The 20,980-nt window shown below is 34.1% G+C and overlaps 2 protein-coding genes across 2 annotated transcripts; one reads left to right on the top strand and one right to left on the bottom strand.

Annotated features, from left to right (window-relative positions):
• Positions 1-8: 8 nt before the first annotated feature.
• LOC107014375 (probable serine/threonine-protein kinase At1g54610) lies at positions 9-6,026 on the top strand. The gene is made up of 7 exons (XM_015214256.2): positions 9-576; positions 812-1,096; positions 3,005-3,322; positions 3,538-3,765; positions 4,630-4,730; positions 4,799-4,919; positions 5,473-6,026. Exons 1-7 carry the CDS (start codon positions 268-270, stop codon positions 5,824-5,826), a joined length of 1,716 nt encoding a protein of 571 aa, XP_015069742.1. The 5' UTR covers positions 9-267; the 3' UTR covers positions 5,827-6,026.
• Positions 6,027-6,547: 521 nt separating this feature from the next.
• On the bottom strand, positions 6,548-13,778 carry LOC107014376 (pyruvate dehydrogenase E1 component subunit beta-1, mitochondrial-like). The gene is made up of 15 exons (XM_015214257.2): positions 13,622-13,778; positions 13,418-13,496; positions 13,249-13,317; positions 13,077-13,157; positions 12,896-12,922; positions 12,701-12,763; positions 12,520-12,606; positions 10,884-11,009; positions 9,116-9,249; positions 8,957-9,029; positions 8,812-8,877; positions 8,538-8,576; positions 8,289-8,413; positions 8,026-8,140; positions 6,548-7,002 (listed from the first exon to the last, which is right to left on the bottom strand). Exons 2-15 carry the CDS (start codon positions 13,466-13,468, stop codon positions 6,925-6,927), a joined length of 1,134 nt encoding a protein of 377 aa, XP_015069743.1. The 5' UTR covers positions 13,469-13,496; positions 13,622-13,778; the 3' UTR covers positions 6,548-6,924.
• Between the last annotated feature and the right edge of the window lie 7,202 nt (positions 13,779-20,980).

Genomic DNA, 20,980 nt, shown 5'->3' with positions numbered 1-20,980 from the left:
TCTCCTTTTTCACTTCACACAGCCCATGCCCCCTTCTTTGTGTTTTTATTCTCCTTCATTTTTAATTAGAAATTTCGAGTTTTCGATATACAAAGTGGAATACTCACTCACACCCACCCCCCACTCCATAAACCCAATATATTAGAGAGGATTTGATAATTTGCAATAAATGCTAGCAAAAAATCTAGCTATTTTCATCTGCCCCTGTTTTTAGTGACATTGAATATACAACAAAAATGACTGGTTAAACTTACTTCTGTGTTTATTATGGGATGTGTATTTGGAAAGATTGGTAGTGACGGGAGGAAACAGAATTCTAACAATCGGAATGCTTCCGACGGTGGTGTTGGAGCTTCAGGGGATGAGGTGAAGATCACTCAACCTCCACCGCTGCCGGTGGAGGTAGAAGGACCAAATCGTACAGAGTCGGTGTCTGAGTATTACAGTTTCAGAACATTGGGAAATTCTTTTGCAACGAATCAGCAAGGGTGGCCGTCGTGGCTGGTTGCAGTTGCTGGTGATGCTATAAAAGATTGGACTCCTCGCCGAGCGGATACTTTCCAGAAAATTGAAAAGGTAATCATTAATGCCTCGTATATGTATAACTGTTTTAGCGCAATGTACTATGTTTTCATGGGATACAAAGCAATTATGTGTCAATTGTATTGCATTAATGAATGCTTAGATACAAAGTAAGGAATGCACAATTTTTAGGGCCTAGGGGTGGATTTCAACTTTCAAGGAATTGGTACAATAGGCTTTGGTAGTTGTACTTTTGTTGTTCAATTTGCTTGTTTATGTGTGAATGCAGATTGGGCAAGGAACGTATAGCAATGTATATAAAGCAAAGGATTTGATAACAGGGAAGATTGTTGCATTGAAGAAAGTTAGGTTTGATACAATGGAGCCAGAGAGTGTGAAGTTCATGGCAAGAGAAATACTTGTTTTGAAAAAACTGGACCATCCCAATGTCATCAAACTTGAAGGTTTGGTGACTTCGAGAATGTCGTCTAGTTTGTACCTTGTTTTCGAGTACATGGAGCATGATCTGGCTGGTCTGGCTGCTGTTCAAAAGGTCAAATTTAGTGAATCGCAGGTATTACTAATGTCTCTTTTTACCTTCAGAAGAGGAGGTTGGTTGATGTACTTTTAACTTGATATATTCACTTGTGTGTTTGTATGCTTTCTTGGTGTTATCTTGGTTTTTGTCTAATGTATAGGTCAGACTTGATAGTTAGTTTCCCCAAGCATAGTGTGCTTATCTGAGTACTATTCTTCGAAATTACCTTTTTGGTTTGTTTTGTTATTTTGTTTGTGTAATTTGGCTTTCCTTTCGTTATGGAATCTGGTCTATCTGCTCTAATTATGTAGTGTCATTTGTCTTCTATCTTTCGTTCTTGTGCTTTCTGATGTTACTGCTAGTCTTTTCGTAAGGTCATTGGGCCCGATCATGGTAGTTTGGGAATCCAATGCTGAGCTAGTTACAAATGTTGCATTTTAGTTGTGCCTTTGAGTGAAATAGTGGTAGCTTAGATGTATCGAAAATTCCCATCATTTCACTCAGCCAAGGGATATTACCTCACAAAATAAAAAATTATGATCTTCCTGTAAAAATTTCTTTCGAATTGATAGTTTTGTTCAAGTAGAATTATATTCAGAAAATATATTGAGTTTGCACAGTTTCATATATTGAAAAGGCATATGGATATTTCCTTTACATGCTCTTTTTAATCTCCTTTAAAGACATTTATATTGGGTATGTTTTATTTGAAATATTACTCTTGATTCCCTTCCGTAGGTCATTTGATAGAGTATATGAGAAAAAATAATGCATGGATTAGCATCGTGTTTTATTAATATCTTGTTTGGTCAGTTATACACTTTGCTGTATTGAGGTGTGGATTACTAATACCATGGATATCCATGGATTAGTAATACAAAGGGTTCCAACACATGCATAAGATTGATCAATGACATAACTACCCCTCAAATCCCTCTCAAGACATTTTCCATTAACCAAAGCTAAAGAGTTTGGAGGGTATTTTTGTAAACATATAATTTTTTTATAGAAGTTATGCCATGCATCTTATTTTTAGTATACCAAACCAAATACTGCACAAGAAATAATCTTAGCACAACTAATGCATGCATTACTAATGCACTCTATTCAACATTTTTGTTATACACCCTACCAAACGACCCCTTAGTTGTAGTATTACATTGTAGTTTCTTTTCATTTGAGTTTAGTTACTGTATGTTGTTTCTTGTACTTCGTTATCGTATTTCTTGTTGTGATTACTGTTTTTTCCTTGAGCTAAGGGTCTATCAAAAACAACCTCTCTACCTCCTAATATGTGGTAAGGCTCTACCCTCCCCAGACCCCACTTTGTGGAAATGTTTCACTGCTTCAAGACCAAAAAACTGAGAAATGCGGAGAGTATGATCTAAACAGGATTTTTAGCCATACCATTTGCCTAGCAGATACTTCAAGTAAAAGATACAAACAACATTTTGTCAACTAGTTTGGGATTGAGACACAGTAGTTGTATTAACTTTTTTAACGAGGGTAAAAGGATTGGTATGGCCAACAAAACCATGTAACAGTACTTATCACAAGTGGCATTCCATAAGATTGTGTCCTCTTCACCCTCCAACACACCTCATCTTCACTTCACCCCAACCCACATAACCCCTCTGCCCATCACCCCACCCCCACCCTCACCTCCCATACTATTTGTCTTAAATTATATACAAATACTTTAAGGGATAATAATTTTTGCTTACCTACGGTAAACAAGAAAATAAGTAAGAAGCCCACTTATTCTCTTAACAAACATTTTCCTTCATACCGAACAGCAAACACACCCTACACGAATAACAGAATTGATAGCTAATCAATTATCTGTGGTCATGCAAGAGGTTGCCTTATTTATTCAACATATACCTGAATGAATTGGCAGGTACTAATTACTAGCTGAGTTGTCTAGTTTATATCTTATTGCAGGTAAAGTGCTACATGAAACAGTTACTCTCTGGTCTAGAGCATTGTCACAACAATGGAGTCCTACACCGTGATGTAAAAGGTTCCAATTTGCTGATTGATAATGAAGGAATTCTGAAAATAGCTGATTTTGGATTAGCTTCATTTTATGATCCTGAACACCAGCAACCTATGACTAGTCGTGTTGTGACTCTCTGGTACCGGCCACCTGAACTTCTGCTTGGAGCTACTAATTACGGTGTTGGTGTTGACCTGTGGAGTGCCGGATGCATTTTGGCTGAGTTACTCGCAAGGAAGCCAATATTTCCAGGGAGAACGGAGGTGCTTTACTCTTTGTGCTACATTTGATAAAAAATGCCTTCTTATTTTCTAGAAAATCAGATATTGATTACATTCTTGGTTTCCCAAACTAATAATCTGACTTTCAAGCCACATTGCTGAATCTTTTTGTTAGTTAATTATTTATGTTTGTCCTTGAGGCATAGAGGTCAAGTAAATTGACTGACTTGGACTCTCTTTGTCTGCTTACTGCATAGGTTGAGCAACTCCATAAAATATTTAGGTTGTGTGGCTCTCCATCCGAGGAGTATTGGAAGAAATTCAAGTTACCAAATGCTACTCTGTTTAAACCACAACAACCTTATAAACGCTGCATTGATGAGACATTCAAGGATTTTCCACCCTCTTCACATCCTATGATTGCAACACTTCTTGCTATCGATCCCGATGAAAGAGGCACAGCAACTGCAGCTTTGAACAGTGAAGTAAGTCATCTGATCATTTGAATATTTCCTGAAAATGAAATCAATACTGTTAAACTTTAGAGGTTGCTTAGTTGGTATGTGATTCCCTGTTTCGCTGTTAATATGTCAATTATTTCTTTTTTTTTAAGCGGCATTTCTTTAGTTTCTGCAGAGTGGAAGTCGTGTAACTCCTCCTATGTAGTTCTTTCTTTGGTTGCTTTCTAGAAGATACCTGTTATCTAGATTCTAGGCTCTTTCTTTTGCTGGGAATCTAGATGCTCATAAATGATCCTTTATCCTTCTTTTGTATCCTTGTAGCTCCTCTTTTTCTTTCACTGTTTGCATCAATATTCTTGTGCTTGTAACGTGTCTTGTTGTTGTCTAAACTGAGAGTACACTGACTGTCTGCATTTCCTCAATGAAATACTTTGGGAATCTTCCGAAATGTATTATGAGTTCTGCCCTTGGTAGAATTGGGTTTGTTTAAATGCTTTATTACTGGATAACAAGAAATGTCAAAAGTGTTGCTTCACTTTAAATCTTTTATACTGCTCTGCTCAGTATTCAAGAATTCCTGATGATATAATGGCTGATGATTGGAAAATGTCTTACTGGATATACATAGTTAATTGTGAACAGCATACCGACTCTCTAGAACTTTTCCATTCATGATACACTGTTCAATTTTTTATGAGAATTAACAGTTGTACAATTTGTCTTCCTAGTCTCTTTGCTCTTTTACGGGGATCTTTCACCACTGTACCTAAAAATTCCCCTCAGGAACCTCTCTCCTCCAACCTGCTGTGACTCACATGTGATTAGATCTTACGTCGTCTGAGGCCTTCGCTGTATTTTATTTCTGATATGAGTACTTGTAATGTACAGTTCCTTACAACTGAACCATATCCTTGCGAGCCTTCAAGCTTGCCAAAATATCCTCCTAGCAAGGAAATGGATGTCAAACTAAGAGATGAAGCTGCCAGGAGGTATGTATAAATGATGTTGAAATTATTTTACCATGGCTTGCATCTACTGAGACCTATTTTCCTTTTAGGCAAAGTGGTTTGCATGGAAAAGCTCACACTGGTGATAGTGTCAAGAAAGTGAGACGTGAGAGAGTTAGTCGTGCAATTCCAGCTCCGGAGGCTAATGCAGAGCTCCAACCGAACCTCGATGTAAGTGAGACAAATTACGTTGTCTTTGTTGTCCAGCTTTTGTCCCAGTAAAATGCAGTGGTAATTTATCGAGTCTTAGTTAGGTTTCTTAGCCACTTGTAACCAGTTCAGAACCAAGGGGTGTGTACAGGCAGAGAGTTGAAATCCTTTTAGAGTGTATTTTAGTGCCATAACTTTTCGTAAAATTATCCCTTTTCTCCTTATTCTGCACGTTGTCCTCTCTATAAATGCCTTGAAAGTTGCTCATTCTATATTAGACATATGGGGCTAACAAAGACGTCAAGCAAAAGGTATGTGTTATCTGATGTGGTGTGTTTGTTGAAATTTAAACCCTGATATGAAGATTGTTGGCATCACCTTTTTTCTCAGTAAAACACTTTGCTTTGCATAGATGGTATATAGAGCCAAATATCTCTAGGACTAAGGATTGCTGGACCTAATATCAACTCATTTCCCTTCAAGCTGGCTCCCTTTGTCACTTGCTACTCTTTTCTGTCAATTTTTTTTTCTTTTTCTTTGCATCCTCATACTCATCCCACTTATTTTTCTGCAGAGGTGGAGGATGATGACACAGGCTAATGCTAAGAGCAAGAGTGAAAAATTTCCTCCACCACATCAAGATGGAGCAGTTGGATACCCTCTTAATGCATCACATAATGGCCCTGCATCCTTCAGTATAGCTGCTGCTTCTTTTGATTCAAGTTTTGATCCAAAGTCACGATCTTTGAGAAGCACCACAACTACAGGTGGGACGTCGAGGCAGAGGAGAACCAAGAAAGAAGAGCCTCATATGGCTCCGTCTCGCAAACTTTTCCATGCATTCCTTCCTTCTTCTTTTAGACTATCTATAGATATGAGACTGAGGGGTAGAGCTTCCGTCTCAGAGACATTTAGTCACCATAGATGAGAGAATTTCCCAAAGCAATAAATTTTGTGGCTTCAAGGATTTTTGGCTCCCTTTTGCTTGTTACTGTATTCTATTTTTAAACTTTGTAATTAAATTATACAACAGTTTTGTGTATCATATGGATTCTGGGGTTATAATTTACACCTGACATCCATTGTACAGTTGCAAGTCATAATCTCATTGGAGCCTTTAGGTAATTATTTGGTTTCTCATTTTCTTTCAAGTTTTGCTTTCATCTATTTGTAAGCGTTGGGTTTTCTTGATCTTAGCTTTTCCAAGCTGTTCCGTCTGGTAGCTGCTTGAAATAAGCTCTTGTTTTTTCTTTTTCTGATGACAGTTACAACGCTTAAATTTTAGTTTTTATGTGTAGTAAGTAATGCTCAGTAGAGCTGTCCCACGGCTTTGGTCTAGTGATTATGTGTGATGAGTAGGTTAGGGGCACATCACTTGTTGGAATCCTACAGCAAACAATACGTTCATATCAAGTGGGAAGGGTACTGGTCTCAGATTTCTCTGTTAATTAAAATGAAAACAATGTTCAGTAAGAGTTCAGTTCGTTTAGTTTTGCAAGTCTCATTCTGAGACTGGTGTAGTGCAGATAGGGGATTTACGTGGATTCTTGAGAGTTTCAAAGCCAATTCTTCATAAATCGTCAAAATTTCATAGTAGAATAATCCTAAGTTATTCAATAAACAAAAATTTAACAAGTTACACCAAGTGATGTTATTTGAGCCTCTTCAAAAACTGGATTGGCGTTATTTGAGATCAATACATTGTTTTGTAGCTTACAAATAATGCAAGCATATATCATATTACATATCACTACAGAGTTTGTTACCGTGAACCCTCAGCGGTCAAAACTGACAAGTCTTACATAACATTTGGTAACACCAGTGAAAAGAGAGCAAGTAAACGGCAAAAATTATTTTCTACGAGATTTATTTCTAACATTTAGCATTTTCTTTTTCATGGACAAATTAAACTTCTCACGATGGTAAATATAGAAGCATCCACTCGCAGGCGGATAAAGAATCAATATCCACATAGAGGAAATAAAACGCTTAGAACCAGCTTGGCAGTCTTTGTTCCTACCAAAGCTTAAGCAGTTGCAGCCATTGGAACTGATTTTGCTGCTCTGTAACATGCCCTCTTTGCTCCACGAACAATATCTTCAATCTGTACAGGCAGATTCAAATATTTCAGAAGGAAAGACAACTGTTATTAGCGATTCACCAATAAAGGATGAGAAGAGATCTATTTACAGTGAGCTTCTTGGTTATCCAATGTTTTCCAAGTATTTAGACCTTCAATATTTACGCATATAGAGTTATGTGCATGTTCATGACTAGGTTTCGATTTGGTTATTGACCCGCCCAGTTGTTATCTCAACCCAACCCATTCCAACCCATTAAGAATTGAGTTGATATGTAACCCAAATTGATTTTTGAGAAATCTTGTCAATATATGTATATAATTCTATTAGGTACTAAAAGCTTATAAATAACAAATAAAGCTATTAAACTTGGTAAAAATTGGGCAGGTTTGGATTATGACCCATTTTGGCCTGAACAAATTTGGGTTGGGTTGGGTCTTGACCCGTTTATTGTCTAACCCATTTTGACCCGCCCAATTGCCACCCCTATTCTTGACCTATTGACTCTTTTTTGGGACATATGATAAGACTTCATAAAATTGCAGTTGCATACACTATTATTAATCTCTCAGTATTTTGTATTAAACTTTTTCCCATTTGCTTCTCACTATGCTTCTCAACTGATAAGATGTCTGCATTAGTTAGTATGATACGATACTAACAATCCTCAGCTCACTCCCTGGATATTTCATTAATCATAAGAACCTATTCTCCTGATAGCAAGAATCTCACTCAAGGACATCGTGCGCTGGTATACGGATCCTAGTGACTCATTCTACCAGCTGATCCTATTTCCAGAGTACATCAAACACTTATCTTTCAACACCATTTAGTTATGCCATCATTGCAGAGTGCACACAGATTAACGGCTTATCATGTTCTCTTTTCGCCCTCCACCGACACACCCTTTTGGGCTGATAAGGCACCATTGTCCACCCATTTAAAGATTAGTCGTATTTACCATTTTTACCACAAAAACCATAACTAGGATCAAATGAAAACTGCTTCTATTTATCGAAAGGGAGAAAAAGTTGTCGAGTAATAACCTGTGGAACAGCCATTCTTTCTAGATTTGCTGCATATGGCATCGGAACGTCAGCCCCAGATATCCTCTCAACTGGTGCATCAAGATACTCAAAACTTTCCTCAACCACAGAAGCACTGATTCAAAAGCAAAATATAGTCTGGTAAGCTTAGATGGCTAAAAACAGGTAGGAAGTAAAGCTCTTTCCAGCATTCTTTTTTGGGGGATAGGGGTGGTTATTGCACGGAATTGTAATAGCATTAGGGGAGGAAGTATGTGGTAAACCAGATCTCAGCTCCAACGCCGTGTTGTGGGAACCCTTCTTCAACAGTTAAAAGTCTGTTGGTTTTCCTCACAGAAGCATTAATGGTGGATCTATCAAGCGGTCGGATAGAGCGCAAATTTATGACCTGTTAGCCCGAATAAAATGGAAAGACAGGATGAGAAGTGAAATGAAAGCTGAAACCTTGAAGCACATTAACAATTTAAAATTTGAAGACCAAACTAGACTATGAACTCTGGAGTCTCACATACCTCAGCACTAATTCCCTCTTTTGCAAGAATTTCAGCAGCCTTCAAAATTAAAACACATGGAATTGAGTGTTTGTAGATAGAAACAGTATCATGCTATATAGTTTCTAAGAAATATCTAACACATTACCAAATCAAAGCAATATTTAGTTATTGATGAAAATCAGCAAAAACAAGTGGATCATGAGTTGCAGAACAGGATTAATCAAAGCATTGTATTAAGGACATGTTACATAGCAAGAATTTAAATCTTCATTTAAGGTAAGTACAGACGAACCTTAAGAGCAGAACCAACCATCTTTGAGAAAGCAGTAATTGTGATATCCTTTCCTTCACGTTCAATCTGCCAATGCTTGTAAAGTAAGGAACAGCAGCAAAATATAAAAGATACATAGAAGCAATGACAGAAAGCAGGAGCTTGCCTTAGCTTTTCCAATGGGAAGAGCGAAACTAGAATCAAGAACTTCAGCAGAAACAGGGAAAGACTCACCATATCTGCATCATTGAAGTTGCACGATGATGATAAGATATTAGGAGAAAAGTGAACGCACTTGAATAACTAAATTAGCAATGCAACTCACAGCAATTCATTTTCCAGAAAAACAACAGGATCTGGGTCCCTGATAGCAGCTTTTAGCAGACCGCGAGCATCCTCAGACGAGTATGGAGCTAGCACCTTCAATCCAGGACATGCACCAAACCACGCCGCATAGCACTGGAAGATAATAAAAGGAAGAAATGTTGGACCTGTAGTAATTTAGATGCATATGACATACAAACATGCATACACCTTGATGGCGGGGACTTTATAACTTGCATGTATGTCTAATTGCTTAAATAACACAACCAAACAATGCAGTGAATGATCATGGGAAGAAACCAAAATTGTGGAGATGCATCTACTGGCACCATCTCATACTTCCTGACTTCCTGTTCCTCGTTCGTCCTCTTTTTTTTCTTTCGTAACTGGTAAAATTAAAATTTAGAACAAAAATCATAAGTGAATAATGATGTGAAGTCCAGATGTAGCTCAATAACTATAAACTAGTTATTGGGCAACGATGAACACTTGAAGAGAGATCCAAATGATAGATGAGAAACTCATCTAACATTTTTACTCCCTTCTCCTTTGTTTTCCAGACATGTAACGGTGTCCACCAATTAGATTTGGTGGACACCTGACTATATGTCTGGTATTCCTCCGTCGTCCTCTATTACCGCCAGTAACAATAGAAAATACTGTTTATAAAAGTGAAAAGCGCAAAATATGACAACAGCCATGGAACTTGGAAGCGCGAAAAGCAAGAAATGAAGTGTGCACCTAAGTGAAGCACACTGTTTACGGAAAATTAAAGGCTACCAACATACATGAATTTAGTATATAAAATTGCAATAAGAGTAACTAATTCAAACATCCATTGTACAATAATAGCAAGAAATGAAGTGTGCACCTAAGTGAAGCACACTGTTTACGGAAAATTAAAAGCTACCAACATAGATGAATTTAGTATATAAAATTGCAATTAGAGTAACTAATTCAAACATCCATTGTACAATAATAGCAATTTCCATAGGGTACTCGCTACCTCCCACCACCACGGGTCACATCCAGCCTCTTCTCCACTTTTTCCACCACTCCATTCCATATCTCAAGTTCTTTGTATTTTGCACCCAAAGGGAGACCCAAATATGTAGAGGGCCTGAAGTCTCTAAGGTGTTGTGATCCCTTTCTTTTTGGTATAAGAGCTATGAAGGAGGCATTGTTGGATCTGACGTTGTGGCAAAGCTGATGGAACTTTGAAGTGGTTGAGAGCTCCAATATATATTACTTGCACGGGATGCACTTGTTGAAAAAGAGTAGTCAAATATCAAATAGGTGTGTAGCTATATATTTAAGCCTTTAATCATTTGTACTGTTTGACCATCATTTAGAAATCTGCTCGACCGCATATTCTCTTTTGGGGGGCTTTAACTCTTCTTAATTACTACTTTTCCATCAAGAAAAACTCACTCACTGAATAACTACTTCGTAGATTCGTCACCTTCTCAAAGAGTCTCAGTTGACCCGAGTTAACAAAGACTCATTTCTTGTAAATCCATCTCTAAAGATGAACTCTCACCCTTTATAGTTCATGAGTACCAATAGCTCTGAGAGGCAAAGATAAAAAAAAGATAGGCCGTTCGGAGATATTAAACAAACAAAACAATGAATAAAAGACCAAATATTTACTGCATCGCCTTTTGACATTACACGCATGTGATGCTTAGCTTAGTTTAACCAAACTTTAAGGAAACTCCAAGAGCAACGTTAGAAAACACAACAAGCTACATTTCAGTTCACTAACATACCTGAGAGTGTTGAGCACCTACTCCAGCTGCAGCACCATTAGGACCCCTGAAGACGATGGGGACTGCGATCTGACCGGCAGACATGTAATTTGATTTTGCAGCAGAATTGATAATATGGTCAATAGCCTGCATGAATCCCAAAAATATTATACCTTCGTCATCATTCATAGGTATAAACCATAATCAGATGAAGTACAACCTCTATTGCTTATTCAAAGAGAAAGACTAAAATGCAGCAAGAACATTTGACAGGAGAAAGTAATAACAATCCCCATTCCTCCAAATATAACAATTGGAGGAAGTTGTTCCTTCCAATTTGGAAGAAAAACAAGCCCAGTAAAGTTAAATATTATTTGGCCAACAATTACTTTGCTGTACAGCCTGTGGGCCAATCCAACTTTCAATTTGAAGGAAACAAGCCCAATAAAGTTACATACATAATACGTTTGACCAACAATTACTTGATCATACAGCCTATGTGCCAACCCAGCAACTCGCGACAAAGATACAGTTACATGCATCTTAGAGCTATATATTACCACAAGAGACATCAAATTCTTGTGACCACAATGACTGAACAGAGTCAATATAAACAGGGACCTTGTAGTAAATTCCTAGTTTTTTAGTTCAATATACAGTATAAACAAGGACATAGTACTAACTTCCTAGTTTATATTTAGTACCGTCGTGTTATATTCAGTTCAGACCGCAGTTCCTCTTAACTTTAGACAAACTTAACACAATAATATTCTAGTTGTGTTGATAAGGTATTCTTCTTTGCAAGCTTTTTATAACTGAAGTAATGATGGGCATCCATTGCCCCTGAGGAAACACAAGCAGAAGAAAATGTTCACTAATGCAGTCCAACCCCGAGGCTGAGAGACAAAATACCAAAATCACCTTTTGTCCTCAAAGATTACAACCTAATTTTCCCTCCCACTTAAACATTTCGTTTAGATTTTTTGCACTAAATTTAATACAATCTGCACAAGATAGAAAATACAGAAATAACAGGCAATATCATCTCAAATTATCAATCCAACAAATTGATCATGACATAATCCCAGTGTAATGAAGAGCAAAAAGCGCAAAAAAGCTCTAAGGTATGTTGGGTCTTTAAGCGCAAAGAGCAAATAAAGTGTGTGCTTCAACGAAAAAACTCAAAGGAAAAAAGATACACATATATATTTAGTCCAAGACTAATAATTACAAGCATGAATGACAAATATATGAACAAAGAAACTGGAAAAAAACAATAAAGTGAAAATTGTTTAGTGTTGCCTATTCAGAAGAGGCTCATTAACAAGTAGAGTATGCCATAAAACATTGACGACTGAATCACACATTAAGCTATGCGAAGCGCTCACGAAATTTTGAGCCTCGCTTCAGGGCTTAAGCGTGCCTGTGACAAAAACAACAATCCAACGTCTTGCAAGTTACTTGTGCTCAACTATAGCATACAACATCTCAACAAGCTAAACATTAGCAGTTGACTAATACAGACAGCTACCACATGTGGGCCTCTGGCAATGATATTGGTGGATGGTTTTTGCATATTTATGTTCAAGGAAATAACAAATAAACATTATTAACAGAACTCGGAAGAACAAAGCATCTGAGAGAACAAAAATCTGACCTGCATTGAAAAGTTGAAAGTCATGAATTCTATAACAGGCTTCAAACCATGATAAGCAGCACCAACTCCCATTCCAGTAAATCCAGCCTAGAAAACAACATAAAAAAATGTTATGTTGTACCTTAACATATAAATTCATCCACAACAGCAGCTAATTAGTAATTGAACCCCAAGGATCTACCTCAGTAATGGGTGTATCAAGAACTCTTTGTGGACCATATTTATTCAACAGCCCTTTGGTAATCTGATGACAGATGCAAAAGAAGAAAAAAGGTGAAGAACAAAGAAACTCAGATTAAAAGAATAAATCGGTAGCGAATACAGGATAAAAGAGCAAGCTTGAGAAAAAAATCAAGGTGAGAAAAGAACATCTAACCTTATAGGCTCCTTGGTATTCACCAACCTGAATGACACATAATAATTAAAATTACAGGTCAATTTTTCACGACAAGAAATAGCAGAAGCATGTATTTGCTAGTGTTTACGCAAACCTTACCCCTACCTTGAGAGGTAAAGAAAATTCGAACAAAAACAAGAAAAAGAAAATCATTTTGTACCTCCTCTCCCATTATAAAGACCTTTGGATCCGCAGACATTTCTTCATCCAGAGCAGAATTCAAAGCATCACGGACAGTCATCTACACAAGTTTAAAACAATGACTTTTTTCTATCAACATAACTAAACATCAAATAAGCAAACTGAAGTGCAAAAGAGAATTGAAAAATTACCTCTTTAGTTGCTGAAGAAAAATTTCTAGATGCAAATGCCCTGCTTCCCAACAGGAACTGATTCATATTCTGAAACCCAAAAAAACAAATAAACCATTTTTCATTATTCGTAAACAAAATATCAAAATCAACTGAAAAGAAAAAAGATCAAAACTTGTTGATATCTCACCAAAGCAGAAATGCCTCTGGTAGCCATTTTTCGATATATAATCCCAGACATATCCGCTTCCTTGTAGCTATCAAATTCCCTATTGACAACCAAAACCAACAGATAACACACCGATTTTTCAAATCAATTACACTGAAAAGTTCATCAGATCAATAAGAAGAACATATATATCAATAAATTCGATCTGATTAATCGATGTTATACCTGTAGATTAGGTGTTTGGTGGAGGCGGGCGCGAACAATTAGTCGAGAGTGACAAAATTGGAAATGTGAGAGAGGCACGCTAACTGCGGCTTTTTCCTCTTTCTTCTTATTTTATTAATCAGAATAAATAACCTCTGATAGTTAAATTACATGAATTATGATTTTTATGAACAGAGAAACATGACAAGTAATATGAAATATAATGAATAGTGTAATTATAATTATTTAAATTTAAAATTAACATTAAAATAGTTCAAGTAATAATTTTTTATATTTACATTAATACCTTTATAATTTGATTCACAATTAAATACTTTTCTAAATTTAATGTGTGTTGTAGATGATAATATTTTTCTACAAATGCACCCTATAGCTAGCTTAACAGTTTATTTGTGGGAATATATATGATAAAGCTTGGCATGTGTTATTAGTTACCTAACTTAATATTAATTACGGAGCGATTGAAATTTCTTCACATTTAAGTTCTACGAATGAAAAATAGGTGGGGTCCAGTCAATTTTTTCTTAAACCCTGCTAAGTTGTAATATAAAAGTGACTATTAGATTGGGCTCTTGAGCTTCAGAAGGGTTATTGTACATCCTACCAAATATCCCTTTAAGATACATTAATTAAGAATAATATTTATTGAATCCTTAAATTATTCAATAATTTCCCTTTAAGATACATTAATTAAGAATAATATTTATTGAATCCTTAAATTATTCAATAATTGTATCTATCAAACAGAAAATGTTGATGTATTCAACAAAAAATTAAAATATTTCACTTTTGTTGGGTGTGTGTTCAGAAAATGATTTTTTTTTTTGGCCGATTATTTTTCATTTATTAAATTTTAAATAATTCATTTACTACTTATTTTGAGTCTTTATGACACGTGTCATTGTTTATTTGTTGATCTTCCATAACATCATCGTGTGAGATACCTACCTAACCTTTTGTAGATTGATTATTAATTTGAGTTTAATATGTATAAATTTGTTAAGATTAAAATATTTAATAGATACTAATTTTAACTATATTATCTAATTGAGTTGTATGGAAAATTTAAGATATCATTTGATTACTTTAAGATTGTTTTTTAGAAAAAATACGCGGATAAGCAAATATATACGGCGTACAATTTACTTTTAGTTGTAATTATATCGCATATATATATACAAATATAAATTTTATATATATATATACACACACACACACAATTAGATGAGAAACATACAAATACAATTAGCCTCCTCTCTTCGCTCTCTATCCTCTCTCGCTCGCCTCTCTCATTCTCGCTTGCCATATATACAAATACATATGTATATTTGTTACATATATATAATTTTCTGAGAGATATACATATATAGTTCGTCTCTCTCAACTCTCCGTCCTCTCACGCTCACTCATATGTATAGCAGATACATATACACATTATTTGACAAATACAAATATACAATTTGACAAATATACATATACAATTTGTCTTTCTCCACTCTTTCCCCTCTCTCGCTCGCCTCTCTCCTCCCTTCAACATGTACCTACGGATCGTGATTAGCAAACTATAGCTGTGAAATATAATTAAGTTATTTTTGAGTGGCTATATGCAAAAATTCTCATTGCTTTTCCTATATATGTTTATGACTCATGACTCAATGAGCACAAGAAAATCCAATAAACTTGCTAGTTTGTTTCTTGTAGTAACTTTTTAAGGTGGACTTAAGTATGTTGAAAGGAGCTTCTCGAGGAAATTATTATAGGAGAACTTTCACATATAGCCACTAAAAATAGCCTAATTACTCTTTATAGCTATAGTTTGATAATTACAATTCGTAACTTCATGTTATAAGGAGGAGAGAGGCGAGCAAGAATGGGAGAGAGAGGAGAGAGGAGAGAGGCGAAAGAGAGCAAAAAGTGGGAGAGAGGTGAATTGTATATGTATATTGGTTAGATAATTGTATATTATACATATTTATTCGTATATATAGCAAGCAAGATTGGACGAGAGAGGAAAGAGGTAAGCGAGATTGGGAGAGGAAGGAGAGCAGCGAGCGATAGAGGGCAAAGAGTGGGAAAGAGGTGAACTGTATATGTATATTGGTTAGATAATTGTATATTATACATATGTATTTGTATATATAGTAAGCGAGATTTGGAGAGAGAGGAAAGAGGCGAGCGAGATTGAGAGAGGAATGAGAGAGGCGGCGAGAGAGGGCATAGAGTGGGTGAGAGGTGAATTGTATATATATACTAATTATATAATTGTATATTATACATATACAAATGTGGTTAATTGTACAAACTCGAAATCAACCCACATAATTAATGTATAATGTTAGTCGTGAGTGATAATTATCGCAAACTATAGCTACAATGAGTAATTAAGTAGTATAAGTTTGTTTGACCACGTAATTTTTTCATTATTATATTGGGCTTCCCCACAAGACCGTGCAATTATCTAATCGATAGGTCCAAGTAACGATAATACAGGCCTTGAGTCAATCGGGATCAAATCAAACCCATATAGTTGACTAATTAAATAACGAAAACAACTCCCCATCTAGTAATTACTTTTGAGGAATTGACACATACATACAATTAATATATACAATTGCAATATATAGTCCATTTAATTAGCAATTAATAATCCAAAAAAGAAGAGGCATGTAATAGCCTAAAAGAAATATAACAACATTTTATAGTTTTTTTTTAAAAACCAACAACCAATCATTAATTAAGGAGATGTGGTATTATTTTTCTTCCTTATTTTTATCTCCTATAATTAAGGAAGTTAGCTTTTAAGTTTCTTTAAAGGGAAAAGGGTTACAAATACCCCTCAATTTTAATTTATTGGTTAATTTTACCCCTGTCGGTAAAATGAAGTCATTTATACCCTCACTGTTAGCAAACTTGTTATATATATCCTCCAAACTAACGGTTATCCTAAATCGATTCCAAATTCTCAATTTCAATTAAATTACCCATTTAAAATTGATTCTCTCATTTAATTTAGACCCGATCCACTAAACCAAATAACATTAGGGAGACTTCAAAGTTCAACCTTTCTTCCGCAATGTGGTAAAAACAGAGATTTTGCAGAGTCATGTCCAACTGAATATACATAAACCAACAAAAATGAAAAAGTACTATTAAAGGAAATGAAAAAGCTACTGCCATGGTACAAATTGTTTTTGCATAGATAGTATGAAATGAATGAGAAAACACCATTAGAGTATTGATGGTGTTTCCTTGTACTCCGACAACCCTTGACTCTTGAGCGATCTCAACAGTGACAAATACAACTGTAAATTCACATCTTTTCCTGGCAACGCTGACGATCAAAAAGCAAGAGGCCAAAACCTTCTGCCTCACTGTTCCGCCCCATCTTTTACACTATATTTTCTTTCATATTTCCTGCTTTCAATCTTTCAACTTTTCATAATTGATTTGAACCAAAACCCCCAATATTTTAATTTTCTTTTATCTTGGAAAACCATGTTCGTAATCGGCAGACAACAACATCGGTTCAAATCAATTTGTGCCGATTTGGTGGAATCGAAGAAAAAGTAAGAAGAACGGAACGTGCACTCGTCGTAATCATAGGAAAATTAATAAAGAAAAGAAAGAGAACGAAGAGAGTTATCCTTAATTGAGGCATTCTGGTAACCTTTTTTATGGAGCATCAAGAATTCATTGTTCAAGTTGTTGAGAGAAAGATAAGAGATGGGTTATGGGTCGGGTCGGGTTTGACTAATGAATAATTGGGTAGTTTCAATTGAAATTGGGTTGATTTTTATTGATTTGGAGATTTCCGTCTAAATAAGGGTGTATATGACAGGTTTGCTAATGATGAGGGTATAAATAACTTCATTTTAACGGTAAGGGTTAAAATCAACCAGTAAATCAAAGTTGAAAGGTATTTTTGATCCTTTTTCCTTCTTTAAATTCTCAAACTCAACTTTATCATCACTCTATTTTTCAATTTTTTTTTATTAAACACAATTACAACAACTTAAATATATATTTGATTACTCGTAAGCAATGAAATCAAAAAATTGACGTTTTAAATAAAGTAAAATTTACGAATAATAAAGGGACTTATATTTATTTATCCTCAAAAGTCCTAAATAAATATTACTATTGTCTTTTCAATAATCAAATAATGGCATTCTCTAATTTTGATTATTGACAAATGTCAAAAGACTTTTCATATCCCCAAGTGCATTGATTTGCATGCACATAGTTTTGTTCAAATCGATTACAATCGGTAACACCAATCCAACTTGACCTTCTCAAAATGAAACTCACCAAATTCTACCATCACATTATTCGCACCTTTCCTCTTAATTCCTTTATTTTAAAAATAGAACTAAATATTAGATTAAGAAATGCAAATTTGTTACAAATACATGGTATTTTGTGAATCTTTATTATATAATTTAGTAATAAAGTTTGTAATTGAATAAACTTATGATCTTGTAAGCATGTAACCAAATAAGCTTGTACAAATAGATAATTTATATGATAACTTGTGTAATCAAATAAGCTTGTACAAATACATATAATCTTACGCTTTTATCATTTGTACCAGTTTGAAGTTGAATACATATAGAAGTCTCTATCAAATTCCATTAATTTTTGTATCATTTAATGTTTAAAGCAAATCATTATGATCACTTTACCAGAAATTAGTGTAACTGTAAATAAAAGAGTCTTCAAACGTTCATAATTTTGGCTTTGGATGTTAGTTTCGGGTATAGAAAAACTCTATTTCACGTTTCATACCTCATTTGAACTTATAAATACCTATAATTAACCATTCGAACTAACACACATAATTTATTAAATCATCGCCACAAAAAAGTTTGGTCAAAAAACTATATGCAATCAATGTAAGCCTCTCTTGAAGGCAAATAATGTATACTATCATATCTTTTAGTACGTAATGAATTAGGTTAGCCATGACTTATGAAAATTGTAAGTCAATGAGTTTTCTTTCTAATGCCACATATTTTATATCATTTAATGTTTAAAAAAAACATTATGACCATTTTACTTGAGACCAGTGTAAATAAAAGAAACTTCGAATGTTCATAATTTTGGTTTTATAAGTTTGTTTCAAGTATAGAAAAACTCTATTTCATGGTCCGTACCTCCTTTGAACTTATAAGTACCTTAATTGCCCATTATAACTAACACATAATTTATTAAATCATCACAAATATTGATAAAAAAATTTGGTCAAAAAACAACATGCAATCAATAACAATGTATACTTCCATGTCTTTTAGTACGTAATGAATTAGGTAAGCCATTACATATGAAATTGTAGGTCAATAATTTTTCTTTCAAATGCCATCAATTTTCTTATGACAATTCTTAAAAATGCCACCAATTTTGTATCAATTAACGTTTAAGGTAAAGCATTATAACAATTTTACCAGAGACTAGTGTAGTTGTAAATAATAGAAAGTTCGGAGTTTCATAATCTTAACTTTCGATGTTTGTTTCGTGTATATAACTCTATTATATCAACTTTTAAGGAAGGATTTTTTTAATTCTTTAATTAACTTATCAAAAGACGGCAACTACTTTTAAGTTAAAAAAATATTATTAGTGCTCAATTAACATGTATTTTATCAAATAATTGATAATAATAATAATAATCAAATAATATAAGAGGCAACGTTTTTTTATTAGAAACTGTAATAATACGTATGCAAAAATTATACAATAATTGAAGTTGCAATTACATAATGTATACATAAAAAAATCTATGTGTATACACAAAAATCATTCATAAAATAGGCTTTTATTTTATTGACGTATACAATAATTGTAGCATGTATACATAAGAATGTTACCAAACAATTATAGGTTATAACTATAATTAATACAAGATGAAGTTAATATGATAACTATGAAAATTAATTTTTATTCATAAATTGTACATGTGATTCTTGTTATGAATAAGGTAACTGCACTATGTATACATTAGTTCGTGTTTGTCTATCTATTCATTGTTTAGAGAAAAATAAGGGGAACAAAAATACATTTTTTAAGAAAAAGCAAAATAACTATTGAATGTCAAATAAATAAAATAAAGTCATTTTTTTGCCAATATTTTAAAAATGGACTATTTTTTGCCAATTTAATCATGCCATTTATTCATTAGTGTCGTAATAAAAAATTTTAGTAGTTTAATTAATTGACTATTAAAACTTCTACGTGAAAGCTCATTCCCCACCTTGTAAGGACAATTAAATGTGTGTTCTCCCGAGTCCCTTGAGGACACAACATAATTTTGTGAATCATTTTTTTGGGTCTATTATCCTTTTTTATGAAAAAAATATTAAAATATTTTGATATTATAATTATACGTATACATGTCCTCAAAGCACTTCCTATGAAGAAGACATAAATGTTGTCCCAATACTATATGTACGCACATTTTGATTGTTAATTTACATGTTAAGGTTATTGGTTGATCTCTCATAACTAATTACTTATGTTGATCTTTTTATCTTTTTAATTTAAATTAAAAAAATGAAATAATGGTTCAAAGCAAGGCATGTCATTAGAATAAAAGATATACTATGTCATATTTTTATGATGAGGCAGCTTATGTCACAACAAATGAAGTAATTGTGTCAGTTGGCACTTCACGTCAATTATACAAAGGAGTGATCTTATTTTCTTTTTAGTCTATTTAAAAAAAAATGACATATTTTTTTTTCTTGGTAATCTTTTAAGCTCAGCTTTTCCACGTGGCATGTTTAAGACCATAAGATTAAAGAATAATTTTGTAAATTTGATATAACTTTAATTTAGAATCACAAAATCAAAAATCTTCTTTATTTCTTAAACTCTGTATCAAATCAAATTAGGTTATTTTTTGTAAAGTAGGAGAGAATATATATTAATGTTGGTACAATTTGTGAATAGCAAAGACGTGGAAAAAAATATCCCATTGTCAAAAGTTGTAAAAGTCGTTAACAACTTTTTATTTAAATGACACTAATACATGAAAAAAGGCATAAAGGTCACCCCACAAACTCATAATGCTATGAAAATGACTACAAAGACTCTCAGTTAAGTCTTCTCTATTCTTTAGTTAATAATTAACATATTACTATGTCTTAATTAGTTATTTAAGATATAAATCAATTGTCAGGAAATTCTGATGCATGCCTGCAATAACTTGTGATGTGAGTAAATCAAAGTTAATTTTTAATTTTAGAAAAACGAAAATAGAAAATAGTTTTGGACTAACTTGATTTTTCCGATTAAAAGATGAAAATACATCTAGAAAATAATGATCGTTCTCTCGATATTTCTTTTTGAAAAAATGATTTGCCA

This window comes from Solanum pennellii, chromosome 3, assembly GCF_001406875.1.
Source record: "Solanum pennellii chromosome 3, SPENNV200".
In the NCBI taxonomy this organism is placed as follows: domain Eukaryota; kingdom Viridiplantae; phylum Streptophyta; class Magnoliopsida; order Solanales; family Solanaceae; genus Solanum; species Solanum pennellii.
The sequence above is the reverse complement of the archived record's forward strand: the minus strand, read 5'-3'. Positions and strand labels throughout refer to the sequence as shown.

Coding starts and splice junctions, on each gene's coding strand:
- LOC107014376 (XM_015214257.2), bottom strand. CDS start 13,468: ATGTCTGGGATTATATATCGAAAAATGGCTACCAGAGGCATTTCTGCT. Junction 11,010..12,519: donor CTTTCAACTTTTCAATGCAG/GTCAGATTTTTG, acceptor GGATTCATGCAG/GCTATTGACCATATTATCAA. Junction 8,414..8,537: donor AAGAGGGAATTAGTGCTGAG/GTATGTGAGACT, acceptor TCGGGCTAACAG/GTCATAAATTTGCGCTCTAT.
- LOC107014375 (XM_015214256.2), top strand. CDS start 268: ATGGGATGTGTATTTGGAAAGATTGGTAGTGACGGGAGGAAACAGAAT. Junction 3,323..3,537: donor TATTTCCAGGGAGAACGGAG/GTGCTTTACTCT, acceptor CTTACTGCATAG/GTTGAGCAACTCCATAAAAT. Junction 4,920..5,472: donor AGCTCCAACCGAACCTCGAT/GTAAGTGAGACA, acceptor ATTTTTCTGCAG/AGGTGGAGGATGATGACACA.